The sequence below is a fragment of the Artemia sp. Qi Xiang Cuo genome, chromosome 19 (assembly GCF_049724085.1).
Source record: "Artemia sp. Qi Xiang Cuo chromosome 19, ASM4972408v1, whole genome shotgun sequence".
Lineage (NCBI taxonomy): Eukaryota > Metazoa > Arthropoda > Branchiopoda > Anostraca > Artemiidae > Artemia > Artemia sp. Qi Xiang Cuo.
The window spans coordinates 59,757,212-59,771,976 of NC_142812.1; the positions used below are offsets into that span (position 1 = coordinate 59,757,212).

A 14,765-nucleotide genomic window follows, 5' to 3' on the forward strand; every position below is an offset into this window, starting at 1 on the left:
CTGTACAACTCTGTTGCTCTCCCCCCACATCCTATACATCATACCCTTCTTGAAGATTTTCACTAATGCTGATAAATTGAAAATCTGCTCCACTTTTTTCCGTTTCGCAAAATACCTACTGAAATTTCCAATTTGGACACGAAATTCAACGCTCATTAATGGTCTTCACATATCAGATCCTACTATAGCCGTTTTTAAACGTATGGAGAAACACAACCGAAAAATTTTAAGACCTGCTTGCAGCCGACTTCTGCAACTCTAGTTACGTTGTCAAAGTTGTATAGTGATATTTTTCTTTTCTTTTTTCTCTTTTTTCTATATTCTTTTTTTTATTCTTTTTTTTTCTTTTTATCTCTTTGTAGTGTTTCGTCATTTCATTTTTGCACAAAGTCGAGTTTCCAATAAATAATAATATCGTTAATATATTATTAAATTCCATTTGTGTTAAAAAAAAAAATATGCAAAACGATGTTAAGCCTTATAGAGCAACGCACCGAAGTTCGAGACGATGCTTGAAGGTCCATGATTGATTTGGATGTTGTTTGATCAGTTCTCCCAAGATGGGGGGAGGGGGACTTCCTCTATATTTTTATTCGATATTCATAATAAATAATAATTAAATAAATAAATTATTTATAACATAATATAATAAATAAATTATAACATAAAATAAATTATTTTAAAAGTTTTATTTTTAAAATTTTTGAAGTTTAATAATTTTTTACATAATAAATAAAACTCACGAGGTGTGATGTGGCTACCCCATTATATAGTAAGCGTAATATACGTTAATTCACAATGCTTTAACACAATACGGTAGTAAAATGTACACATCTAGAAAATATCATAAATTGTCGTTAAATTCTTCGAAAAACAAAAAAGTAATATTGGTGATCAAAGTTTCTATATTTTGGGTGATATGGGTCAGTTCATACTTCATTATATATTGAACTCAAAGGGGGGGTAATAATTCTAACTCATTTTTCAACAAAGAAAGCAACCTAGTCCACAGCACAGGAAGAGCACGGCAGCTGGAAAATGCCAACCTTGTCGACACCCTCAGTGGTCTCCTATACTGGCTTACATGTCTAGTTCCTTAACTCTCAAGATCCGCAACAGTAAGAAACATATTCCGAAAGAAAACCGGGATCATATGACTAATAATATCAAACATGAACAAAACCTTATAAAACTTACTTAATCCAGAGAACTGCAGTATTTGGACGCGAGAATAGATGGATCATACAGAAGTTCGGGGTTCTCAACCGCATATTTCACTTTCATCGCTTGGTTTTGTAGTGACCGCGACTGCTTAAGATGGGTCGAAAATGTATTAGACCATATCGAACAACAATATACAATAAATATGGATGGATTAGTGAAAAATAAAGCAGCCGTAACACTTTTTGAGGAAACTGGTATTTAAGTTTTCTTAACAATCCTACGTTTCTTGTAATCTTCGAGGATATGCACTGAATGTGTTCTGGAAAACACATTGTTTCATCAATCACAACGCCCAAATATTTCACAATTTTTCTTCGTGATATGACCAATTCACCAATTTCAAGTTCTTTAAGCCACGGGTAATAGTTTGCAGATCTCCCAAAAACAATAAAGGTAGACTTTTTGTAATTAATTTTGACCTTGTTAAGTCTGATCCATCTCTCTATGCGGATCAGATCTTCCTTCATTAAGAACAAAAGTTGACTCTCAGTGAGTGCCATAACTGAATGGTTGGTATCGTCAGAAAAAAGAACGAGTGATTTTCTTGGTTTCTAATTTGCATGGCTCTTCACTCAAATCCGTCACCAACTCAGGGAGTGCGCAATGAAGATCATTTATATAAATCGCGACCAGCAAGGGGCCAAGAGGGGGCCTTGAGGTACTCCGTAATTTAATTGAAAATCTCCCGACTCAGCCTCGTTCAGTCGTACATATAGTGATCATCTCCTCAAAAACGAAGCTTCAGGGCGTTTCCTCTGATTCCAGCATTTTCCAGTTTCTTCAACAGGATCTCATGGTCTACGGTATCAAATACCTTGAGGATATCCAAAAAATTAGTTGCAACTTTAAGCTTGTTATCAAGTGCATCATTTATTGTAGTTGTCAGAAACTGTATAGCTTGCTCCGTTGAAAAGGCTCTCCTAAATCCAAATTGGTTCTTGTAAAAAAAATCTTTTTTTTTTACAAATCTTTATGCAAAGGTACAACTCTGGCTTTCTTAAAATGATCATGGAATTCCCCTTCTTTGAGACAACCATTTATTAATGACACAAAATCTAGAAGAATCACTGGTAAGATGAGAGTTGTTACTTTTAATGATAGGAAATCTACTCCCGCTGCTCCATTTCGCATGTCACTAACTATTTCATTCACCTCATGCATAGAAGTCGGCCGAAGACGAAGACTGGTATCACTTGGCGGGGGTAGATTTTGCTCAAAAGTCCCATCACTGGGGTTGCTTCCTATGGACGACTTCACTCTCTCACCTACTTCCGAAAAATGTTGGGACAAATCGTTTACTAAATCTGTTACTTCATGATTTCCATTGCCTGCGGGCAGAACAACTTTTTGTCCTCCAATAACTGACCTTATGGTGTCCCAAGTTTTAGCAGGATTTCCTTGATTTTCTTGCAACTTATTTTTGAAATACTCTTTTTTGTTTTCCGCAGCAACTTATTTATTGCGACATTATACTTTTTATAAATTTGTCGATCTATTTCACGGTCACTGAGAATCCTGACCATATAGAGGCTGTGCCTTTTTGTCACAGATTTCAGATGTACTTTTGTCATCCATGGTTTCCTAGGAGTGACGGTTTTAGGTTGCACTGAAGACACTTTTACACACGTCCTTTCGAGCAAAAAAATCATCTTCTCACACCATTTGCTCATTTTTTCACTAAAAAAAAAAAAAAAAAAAAAAAAAATTATATTTTCACTAGGGTAACTGATAATTTCCATCATGAATCAATCGTTATGCATTCGGGTTGCCACATTTTTATGTGGCCTTGTTCCTTTTCTACTGTAAACGAAACTAAGAAGAGATGAACAAGACGAAAAAGATTATATTTTTCAACTAAATTCTAATTCCACAGATACATTCCTCCATTTTAATAAAGGTTCAACTAATTGTCTTTTCATCCTTTCATCAAGCCTTAGTATTTAATAAATCCTCCACGGAGAGTGGGGGCATACGTAAGAATGCAAACACCTAATTACATGTCTTAGTTATCAATCATAGGCAGGGACATAATGAAGAGCAAAATTAACTTTAATATGTGTGTGTAAAAAAAATTGTGATATGGGTGGAGCTCAGTTAGGGAGTAAAGCAACTCTCAATTACGATCCATTGAACTGCCCCTCGCTAGGTTGTGAAGGTAAACAAAAAAAAAACCTAACAATTTGGAGTGAAATGATTTTTCAACTAAATTCTAATTCCACAGATACGTTTCTCCATTTTAATAAAGGTTCAACTAATTGCTTTTCATCCTTTCATCAAGCCTTAGTATTTAATAAATCCTCCACGGAGAGTGGGGGCATACTAAAGGCCCCCACTCTCCGTGGATCCATTGTTATGTGTATCATAACACATAACAATTGATTTACACTCATCTAGAAAACTCCAATCTATTTTCTCCAGATCACGCTTAAACCTAGACAAAGACCGTTGATTAAGATAAGTACGATCTTAAAAAGTAAGTAAGCTCATAAAAAAGAAGAAAAACAATGAGGGAGCAAGACCCCGTTAGAAAGATAAAATCCATTCTACCTTTTTCCGTTAGCCAATTATTTGCTCCACAAACCACTATGGACACAACTCCAGATTGACTAGTTAATATAGCATCGCAGATCTAGAAATCGTAGTTTCAGAACTTCTTGAAAAACGTAAATAGAAGGTCACCCAGTATTCTTATTATTATCTTTCTTGGATCCAGAACTATGAGGATGGAGTCCCTTTACTTCACAAGTAACCATAGCCCCGAAGTGGTCGGATGTATCGTTTATTATCACTCGCGGTCGACAATACTTTACATATTGCTTTACATTCATGAAAATGTTATCAATTAATGTCGCACTATTATCAGTTACCCTAGTAGAAACATTAATTACAGGGTAGACGCTATAACTAAACATCATGTTAATGAACTGTCGAGATTCTCGGTTATCAACATTCAAATAAATATTAAAATCCCCCATAATCACACACTGAGACCTACATACGGGTAGATTTTCCAATAACTCCTCCAACAACTCAAAAAACCGAAATAAAGGGGACGACGGCGGTTTAGAAACAATAACAACAAAAAGATTGCCTTGTCGGCACTAAACTTCCAATACCATGCTTTCCTTTGCCATTCCAATATAAACTGATGCATTATCCCTCACCTTGACTTCAAGGTCTGATTTTATGTAAGCCGCCAATCCACCATGCCCTTACTTGCACCTATTTTTCCTGTAAAAATTATAACCATTAATGTCTAATAAAGATTTATTACTAACAATCAACCACGTTTCCGTCAGACCTAATACATGAATACCACGACTATTTTCAACTAACTCTGACAAATATCTGTGTGAACTGTTTAGTCCTCTACAGTTTAGATGACACAAATTCAATTCCCTATCTTTTACAGGGTTATCTTTAAACAAATCACTAGAAAATACATACTTTGCAGAATCACTAAAATCAGACGTTAGCACTTGACTATTCTCATTCAAACCTTCTTGTAGAACAACATTCCATTTCTCAAAAAAATAAACCGGATTTCTCTCGAGCAGCTCAATTTTACTTCTAAGGTCCGTGGTCATACCTAATACATTCAAAAATTTGGCAACCCGAATGCATAAAAATTGATACATGATGTCTCCATAATACTAAAGTTTCCTGTTTTGCTTTACTTGCAAATATACACTCAAAAATAACAAAACAAAAACAAACGCTATTAGTATTGGAACACATCCATCAGTACAACACAACTCGGCAACTATTGGAACTCGGAAGATATTTTAATAAAGTTAATAATTCCAAAATTACTGAGACTTCCAGGAATGAATGCATTATATATGATATAGCAGTCTACTTTCATTAGCTCTTTTCTGTAATTTTGGTTAATATGATGATTTTATCCCTTTTTTGTTGATGTTTTGACAAGAAAAACCTACTGCTCGAAATAAAAAAAAATCAGTCATGCGGAATTGACGCTCTGGTCTTTAAAGGGCTTAGGGGGTCCTAGCCCTACTCCTGTCTGTGGTAATTTCTGTTCGTTTCAAGTTTGGCTTGATTGTTCATTGTAGTTTCTATTCGTTTTGGGTATTATTTATTCAATGGTAGTGATTTCTGTTCGTTTTAAGTTTGAAACTATCATTTTAATTTATTTCTGATCGTCTTTGGTTTAATACAGCCTTTTACTTTATTTGAAAAACATTTTTTTTTTATTAATTTAGGTAAAAATATCCGAAATGCCGTTTTCAGTACAAAAAGAAAAATCATAGTTACTGAGTTTAGTTAGTTAGTACACTAAAAATGGCTTACGGAAGGTATAGCCTTTTCGTTGTCCTTTCGTCTTATTCGTTTTTTCGTTTTATTTTATTGGCTTAAAATTACTCTCGTTTGGTTTTGTCTTTTTTTATTATTTTTTTTCGTGCTTCGTTTTCGATCCTACGTCATATACAGTCAGTGTTGTCACAGAACGTACTTAGGATAGGCAATATTTTTGAATTGAGTCAATGCGGAATTTGAATTGCCCTTATGCTCACGTGGTAAAGTTTCTTCTATGACTGTTAATGTTGTTTAGAGAACAAAAACTCTGAGCAACAATTTAACGTCTTTTGTTGTGCGTTCAAAAAATTGCCATGTCCGCCTTCCAAATTCCAATTATGTAAATTTACATGTTTCGAGCCATATTTACCCAGGATTATGAATGCAACACGCCCTCGATTCCCAGCGTCCTAGGACCTGTTAGATATTCTTTCTATGATCTGTTTCGATTTTAAAAAGAAAATGCATTGATACTTTCTTTCTTAACTATATAGGGGCGTATATATAAGATATATAGTGGTGTCAATTAGGGAGTAGACAGGGGGCATATGCCTCTTGAATCCCCCCCCCCGCCTCCCTCTGTTTATGGCCGACACATCGAGCCCTGTTCCCCGCTGACCAGTTTAGAAAATTATTTATCATGTATTTTGTCAATAAAAGGTCTTGTCTTGTCCCCCCACAATTTTTATAAATACCTTTTTTGAGGTATTTTCATTGAAAAATGCCATTTTTTGGTATTTTTATTGAAACAATTTTTAAAAATGACAAATTTGCCGCTCTCTCTCCATTGATTTTAAGAATACATTTTTCACCAAATACCTCTTTACTTTTCTTTGAAAAACTTAAAAAAAAAATTAATTTAGGTAAATTTTTTTTTGTTTTTACTTAAATAATTTTTAGTTTTTTTTTACTTTTACACTGAGGGTGGCATACGGAAATCCTTGCCGAGACAACTGCTTTGTTTTGTTGTTTTATTCACTGTCTTAGAATTACCCTCGCTTTGGTTTGTCCTTTTTTATTTTTTATTTTTTCGTTTTTAGTAATGCCTCATGTATAGCCAGTGTGGTCTCAGAATGTATTTGCATTAAACAAAATTATTGAGTTGAGTCAATAAGCAGTTTGAATTGCCATTATACTCACAGAGGATAGTCGATTCTATGACTGTTGCTGTTGTTGCGCGTTGAAAAAAATTGCCGCAAAAATATTCAAGTTTTCCAATAAAAATAATTTTTTTCAACTCAATAAATAGCTCGACAAAGCAAGTAATTTGCTTAAATTGGCAACTGAATTGCCATGGCAAGCATATGATGTTCATATTTTCTCGTTTTTGGTAATATATCATGTATAGCCAGTGTGGTCTCAGAATGTATTTGCAATGCACAAGATTGTTGAGTTGAATTAATGAGCAGTTTGAATTGCCATTATACTCACCCAGGATAGTCGATTCTATGAATGTTGCTGTTGTTGCGCGTTGAAAAAAATTACTGCAAAAATATTCAAGTTTTCCCATAAAAATATATTTTTCCAACTCAATAAATAGCTCGACAAGGTAAGTAATTAGCTTAAATTGGCAACTGAATGGCTATGACAATTCGTGGCATGGCAATTGCCATGGCGTGGCAATTCGGCATCCGTGTGAACTAAGAGTTACTCTATGCTTTGTTGATGTTGTTTACTGTCCTTTTTGTTTCCAAGACAACAGTTGCAAAACAGGCTTGCCAACATAGCCGAAAAGGCTTTCCATTAATTCGTAAAAATATCATCAATCAAAGGATAGACAAGGATGTATTTGTGGCACCATTTTGGGAGGGGGTGGACTGCTGCATTTAAAATATTTAAATACCTTCAACTAATGAGTTGAATTATGATTTCAGTTGTCACATTTTGACAGATTTCCAAATTCAAGCCTGATCCTTCTAAGCAAGTTGTTGCACAAGAAGAACAGAATTAAAAAAAAATAATAATAATAAAAGTCGTACTGGATCTGAAATGAAAAAGCTTATTCATTCAGATTTGTTTTAAAATACAATTCTCATTTCTTATATCCTGAAAGCCAATCTGTAAATAACTAACAGGCAATACACCGAGCGGCACCACCACCAACAACCACCGAGCGGTGCTTGTTCTCTTCTAAAATGTTTCTAGTGAGGCACTAGTGAAATTTTTGCATGAAATGCAGGGGGCTAAGGGGATTGCTGTTGGTTTTTAGTTTTAACATAGCTCTTTATTTTCATTTAAAAAAAAAAAACATGTTTATTTTGTTTAATCACCTATACAGATGCAACTTCATTGCTCCTTTGCGGTTGTATTTTAGCCCATAAAACTATCACTGTCCCAGTCAGCCCACTGTCCAACTTTAGCCCACTGACTGTACACGAAAACTACTGTCAATAGGTGAAGAAAATAGTGCGTTTCTCAAATATCATATTACCAATAGAGAAGTGCTGGGAAAGGCTCTTAGTAACTTAATTGCGAGAAAACCTCTGATAAAAATAGCCCCCTAAATATGGAAAGATGCCAGATGTATTTTTTTTTCTTTGTCGGCCAGAATTTTTTTTTATGGGGGGGGGGGGGTTAAACTATTGAAATCTTTATTGTGACTCCCTACGTTTAACTCTCAGATATTGTCATAGCTAATTTCTTACAATTTCACAAATTTCGGGATTTTCTATGAAATTTTCAGAAATATATGATCAGCACTGTACCCAAGGCTGTATCCAGGAGGGGGGACGGGGATTTTGGCCCCACCCCCGGGATGTTTGTCCGACCCGTCAAAACATAACAAAAATAAATATAAAAAAAATTTAAGCGTTTTTTTTAGTTTTTTGTACCCCCCCCCCCCCCCAACAAAAAAACAAAAATACTGGATAAGTCCCTGACTGTAGGAAAAATCACTGACTGTGGCTGAGATTTTACACTTGGTCACAATTTGAAATTTCTCAGAAAACGACGCAGATAGAAAACGTCTTAGAGATAACTTAGTGGAGATACCAAACATCTTGTCAAATTCGATAAAACTAATCTTGTCCAAAAATTCTTGACGTTCATGATCTTACGTAACAATCAAAAGAACTATGGGTGCAAATTTTGTTAGTAAGTGGAATTTTATTTAACTTACTTTTTTTTAGTTGACATGGTGACATTTTAGTTGGCTGTTTCTGAAATTTTTTACATTTAGAATCTACGAAAGGACTGGACGGCCTTAATCGAAATCGGTGCGGACTTGCCAAATCCACACAGAATTAAAAAAGACGACGCAGATTTGCGGCAGGAATCTTTCTACCTTTCGGCACCATAGACAAATCAGTAATCAATATCTTTTTCACCATCATCAACATTTTGATAAAAAAAACATCGATGAAAATGGTCTGGGTTTTCCTGTTTTTGCTTTCTTTGAAGAAATAGTCGCAAAATTAGGTGGAGATGCATAAGCTGATCAGTGTCCGTGACGTCCGTTTTCGAACATTCCTGCTAGATCGGTGCCGTTTTTATGCCGTTAGGATAGTGAAGTAGAAACATCTGCGCTGATTTTGGTTACGTCTGTCCTGCCCTTAGTGGCTGCTTTTTCTTTGTCATTTGCAGCCTAAACTTGTGGAAGTGATTCACCCTTGTTGGCGTTATCAGGATTATGTCGCTGATGGAAAGGAGCAGCCGCGCTGGTATATATGTTACTATTTCCTCGATATCCCCCTCCCTCTGAGTACCTGCTTGATTTCCATTTACTAAGACAAATGTTTTTATTTATCTACTAAATAATTGGTCCGAATTACTAAGTTTTTCGGCCACCCAGCTGGATTCTGCTTTAACTGACATATATGTCAATGTTTTCTGCAGTTTAGCCCCCTGGCACAGTAAAGGTAATATACAATAGCAAAAAGTCCTCTACTCTCCATTGAATATTTTTGACACAGATCTAAAACCTCACTTGCTTCATGACTCCGCCTTCGCGCACGCGCAATGACAAATGTTTCCGGTGGAAAACCAAGTAGCAACTGAAACTATGGCTGTGACGTATTGCTCTGACGGTCCATCAAATTGCCTAATTACGCGCTATGAAATGTGTGTCATGACTGGGGAAATATTTCGCTACTGTATATTACTTATACTGTGCTCCCTAGGTGTAACTGAGGAAGTGACCACGAATCACTATCTCCCTCACAGATAGAGACAAATAGAAACTCCATAGTTTTGGTACTAAAAACATTGCTTCGATTTCTTCCATCCAGCAAAAATAAAAAAGAGTCAAGGGTTTAAAAAGAGCTGGAAGTCTGAAGTGATTTTCATATTTATAACACTTGCGATTTTCATACCTATATCTCGTATATATAGGCTGCTTTTGCAATTGCAATTATTATGAACATGCAGTTTTTTTCCATCTTTAAAAAGTTTCTATGTTGAAGTTGATAATAGGAACTATTAATTAGTATTAATTGAAATTAATCTGAAGAAGGGTCTTGGTTAATGTGGAAATTTTACTTTTACTTCTATTGTTTTTACTTCCAATTTTTGGATTTATTTCCTTGAGTCCGCTATTGAATTTAAGTCCTCTCAGGTATCGTCTAGTGCTTTACTGAAAACATTTTATAGTTCGACAAAGACACCTAGTTGGCAATTCTAAGTGTTTATTTACCGATTGTCTGTTTAAAAATTTGAACTGGAATTATATTGTTTATGTCAAATGCAAATAAAGAACTTATTCCATTTATCAGTTATTGTTATGGAAGATTAAATATTTATTTTTCGCATTGTTCCTCTATCAGAGCACTCTTTTTTGAAGAATTGGGGAAAAAATTAAATTTTAGATTTCAGAGCAGTGGCTTAGGGCGATATCAGTCCCCCTCACGTTCGTTATAGTTTCTTTTCGTGCTAATGCCACTGTTTATTTTGATTTCGTTATTATTATTTTTTGTATTTGTTAACCCTCTTTTCTTCCATCTAAAGTTTAACTTTTAAATAATTATGCTTCGAGAAAAGGCTTATTTAGGGTGTATTCTTTATTCATATGAAATAAATTTCTCCTGCTATTCCCCACAGCATACCCCTGCTCTTCACAATTCGGCTCAACTTTAATCCAAGTGTTAATTAATATCTTTTTTTGTTTTCAAGAACTATTTTACACCTAAACCTAGTCCGAAGAAAGCAGATACCGCTTTAAGGGGGTGGAGGTGGCACTCCGCCCCCTTAAATTGAGTAAAATTTTTTATTTTTATTCAATTTATGAATAAAAATTTATTCTTTTTTTAATAAAATTTTTGATTTTTATTCAAAAAAGTAGAGGGCACAGTTAATAAATAAAAATAATTAATTTAAAAAATTAAATAACAGTAACTAAATAATAGTAATTAAAATAGTTAATAACAGTTATATAATTAAATAACTTAGATTACAATTCTGTTAATAAACGAAATTTTGTTAAAATTTGGCCTGAAAATTGTGTGGAAAATAGGGGGGGGGGGCTAATCAAGATTTTGCCCTGGGCGCAAGAGAAGCCAGAACTGGAAAAAGTAGACCTAGACTAAAAGAATCTTTGCAGGTTTAGAAGAATAGTTAACTTAAAGCTGGTAGGCCGACTGTTGATAAGATTCGGCTTTCTTAATCTTCTCCTGTATTTTAAAACATCTAAAAGGATAAGTATGCAGTAAAAAAATCGCCAAACATTGGATGGTGATAGTAATTTGTCTTTTAAGAACTAGTACCAGTTTTTTTTCTTATACTCTTTGGTTCAGCAAAAATCGCCAACCAATGGATGGCGCTAGTAATGTGTCTTTTAAGAACTAGTACCACTTTCTATTCTTATACTCTTTGGTTCACCAAAAATCGCCAAACATTCGATGGTGCTAGTAATCTGTCTTTTAAGAACTAGTACTAGTTTCTATTCTTATACTCTTTGGTTCACCAAAAATCGCCAACCATTGGATGGCGCTAGTAATCTATCTTAAGAACTAGTACCAGTTTCTATTCTTATACAGAATAGAAACGGGTAGATTCTTTAGCAGAAGAATGCTGTTATTTTTATACTTTTGGTTCTCAAAATCGTTCCTCTAATTTGCTGCATCGGGTAGGTTCTTTAGCAGAAGAATGCTGTTATTTTTTATGACCTCAATCAAAGAGAATGAGAAACTTATAAAAGTTGGATCTTCGGTGATTTAACATGCAGGTAGGGATTAAAAACCAATAGATCCACTAAATGTATGATTTTAAATAAAATCATACAATTAATCAACATTTTTCGTTTTCAAGAATTATTTTAAGCCTAAACCTAGTCTGAATAAAATAGGCCTAGAATTGAAAAATCTTTGCAGGTTTAGTGGGTTAGTTGACTTAATGCTGGTAGGTCTACTATTGAGAGGATTTGGCTTTCTTAACCGTCCCCTACATTTTAACATACCTAAAATAACAATTAGGCAACCGTTGAGGGGAAAAAAAATTGCCAAACGTTGGATGGCACTGGTAATCTATCTTTTCAAAAATAGCACCAGTTTCTAGTCTCATGCTCTTGTTCAGGGACTGGAAATCGTTCCTCTAATTTGCTACATTGGGTAAGCTTATTTATTAGTAGCATAGCCCATGGTGCATTTTAGCTATGATGGATTTATAGGTGTTGCTCGCTTATTTATGGATTCCAAATTTTTTCAGGGAATCACAATCAAACCATTGGTTAATATCCTGAAAGTCAAGAGAGCAGTAAAAAAGGATGTTACTATGAATCAAAGGATCCACGAAAAGGTAAAGTCCAACCCTCTTTCTCTCTAGAACTCGTAGAAAGGGAACATTACTATTACCAATTTTGGAAGGTGTCACGAACGAAGCATAAATGAATATACAACTTTTTTAGGAGAGACTTGGTGCATAGTCGGTGTAAATCACATGATCCTTCCCATTGAAATTTTTACCTTGGACTGTGTTATCTTTAAAACCAAAAACCCAACGCAAATTCTCGTTGAGGGTAATTTTTTCGGTAAAATTTCTACCGAAAATTCGTTGAGGTAAAAAAAATTTTGGTGGGGTGTCAATAATGCTTCTTCTGTTTGCTTCTATGTTCTTCTATCTTCTATCTGTTTGCTTCTATCTTCTTCAATAATGCTTCTATATTCTTCTCTGGTTCATTCAATTTGAACATGAAAGCACCCCTTCTTCTGATTCGACACCTGTTTGTTGCTAACCCAACGCAATTCATGCATACTGTTAAGACCTGAGAAATGGCCAATTATGAGGTTCTACTTTAATATCATATGCTTTTCACTTTCTTAGAACATCATATGTATTTTTGAGAATACAATCGACCAGACAAACTTCATATTCGCCAAACAAATTTGATGGTGGGAGATATTTTAGTCCAAATATCACTTGCTTTATTCAAGTGATCGTAGAGAAGATCGGAAACATTGGGCATACATGTCATAAGTAGAGAGGGCATAATGAATCCGGATTACACATAATTTATGCATGTCTTTATGGTTTTTGTCACTGAGAATACAAAAACAGGATTTTTCTCACTTTGATGTATTTTCAAGGTCGATTTATTTGTTGTTTCCAAGTGTAATGACACTGGGGTGAAGTTTGCACATGCGCATTAACGGGGGAGAGTGATCCACGAAGGGGAGAGAATTTCCGAGAAATGGATTTTGTAACCGAGGGGGAAGTGGATTTCCGAGAAATTGATTACGTAACCGACTAGGACAAGTGAATTTCCGAGAAATTGATTGCGTAACCGAGGGGGAAGTGAATTTCCGAGAAATTGATTGCGTAATCGACTAGGAACTAGATTTCCGAGAAATTGATTGCGTAACCGAGGGGGAAGTGGATTTCCGAGAAATTGATAGCGTAATCGAAGGGGAAGTGGATTTCCGAGAAATTGATTGCGTAACCGAGGGGGAAGTGGATTTCCGAGAAATTGATTGCGTAATCAGTGGGGGAATGTATTGATCCGACAACGGGAAACATGATCACGTGTCTCCTTCTAAGCCAATCAGAGAGTCGGTTACATCTCCTTCTAAGCCAATCAGAGAGTCAATTTCATCTCTTTCTAAGCCAATCAGGGAGTCGGTTACATATGGTTTCCCATTACATCACAATTTGCCCTTGAGATTTAGTATATAACGGACGTGCGTTGTGATTAAACTTTCATAAAGTTTCTATGACACCATGGATAAAACATTGAACATTGACAAGGAAACTTCATCTACAATGATTAACAATGTGAGTTCTGTTTAGTAAATTTTCATACTTTATTTTCAAATAAAATTATTTTACAGTCACCCCTCCAGTAAATTCAAATTCAGGAAACCTCCCCCCCCCACACAATACAAACTCCACTATATGTTGTTTATACTCGATAGAAAGTGTAAAATATATTCTTTTTTACCATGTAAACCTCCCCCCTCCACACCCATCTGTTTATGACTTTAATTCTTCCAATAGAAATAACTATGTTTTTGAACTCTCCTTTTGACAGCCAACTTCCGTCAACTCTTAATATACTCTGACCCCATTATAACGCTAAACCGTGAAGATTTAAATAGCTGATAATTAGCTGACACCCCACAATTGGACTTCCTGCTTATTAATCCTTACGTTAGCGGTTTAACCAAAAGGTTTCATTGATCAAAAAGGATACTTTTGATCAAATTAACATCATAGCTTCTTCATCGCAAATTTTACTTTTGCTTTACTGAAAAGGGAGAGGGACTTTCTTCTGTAAAAAGAGGGGGGATTGTTAAGAGGGGATGGGTGTCAGTTTCAAGTAATATTCATTTTCCATTTTGAGGACTCAGTGTTTATATTGGAGGGGGCGGGCTTAGGGTTGCAATGCCTCGCTTCTAACACCTTCATTGTAAAGGGAAAACAAAGTGTTTCTTTGCGTGAAAAGTAAGGGGCCGGGATTTCTAAGAAAAAGGTACATAACTTTATTATGTGTAAATTGAATAGCATTTGATTTCTGAACCAAGTATATTTCTCACAAATTTTTACTTTTTGCTTTGCTGAAAAGGGGGGGGGCTTCTGCGATAAATGCTTTCTAGACAAAATTATGGTTAGGGGGGGGGGGGTACTAATTTTTCTTCTGTAAAAAAAGGGAATCATTTTTTCAATATTAAATGTTTTATTCTTTTTAAGTAAATTATGAAGAATGTGTGCCCCCTCCATCGAAGAGAGCAAGAGAGGGTGAGGCAGCCCCTATGCAGTCTGGGAAAAAACCAAAAAGACAATGGACTATAAGGATGCAG

The 14,765-nt window shown here is 35.2% G+C and overlaps 1 protein-coding gene across 3 annotated transcripts in view; it reads left to right on the forward strand.

The window, feature by feature from the left end:
• LOC148941067 (putative Na(+)/H(+) antiporter nhx-9) overlaps nt 1–14,765 on the forward strand; it is a 265,572-nt gene that overhangs the window by 173,318 nt on the left and 77,489 nt on the right. For all 3 annotated transcript variants that reach the window (XM_089104941.1, XM_089104942.1, XM_089104943.1), the window contains exon 8: nt 12,178–12,267. In XM_089104941.1, the coding sequence (XP_088961067.1) occupies nt 12,178–12,267 (90 nt within the window). The remainder of the gene's footprint in view (nt 1–12,177; nt 12,268–14,765) is intronic.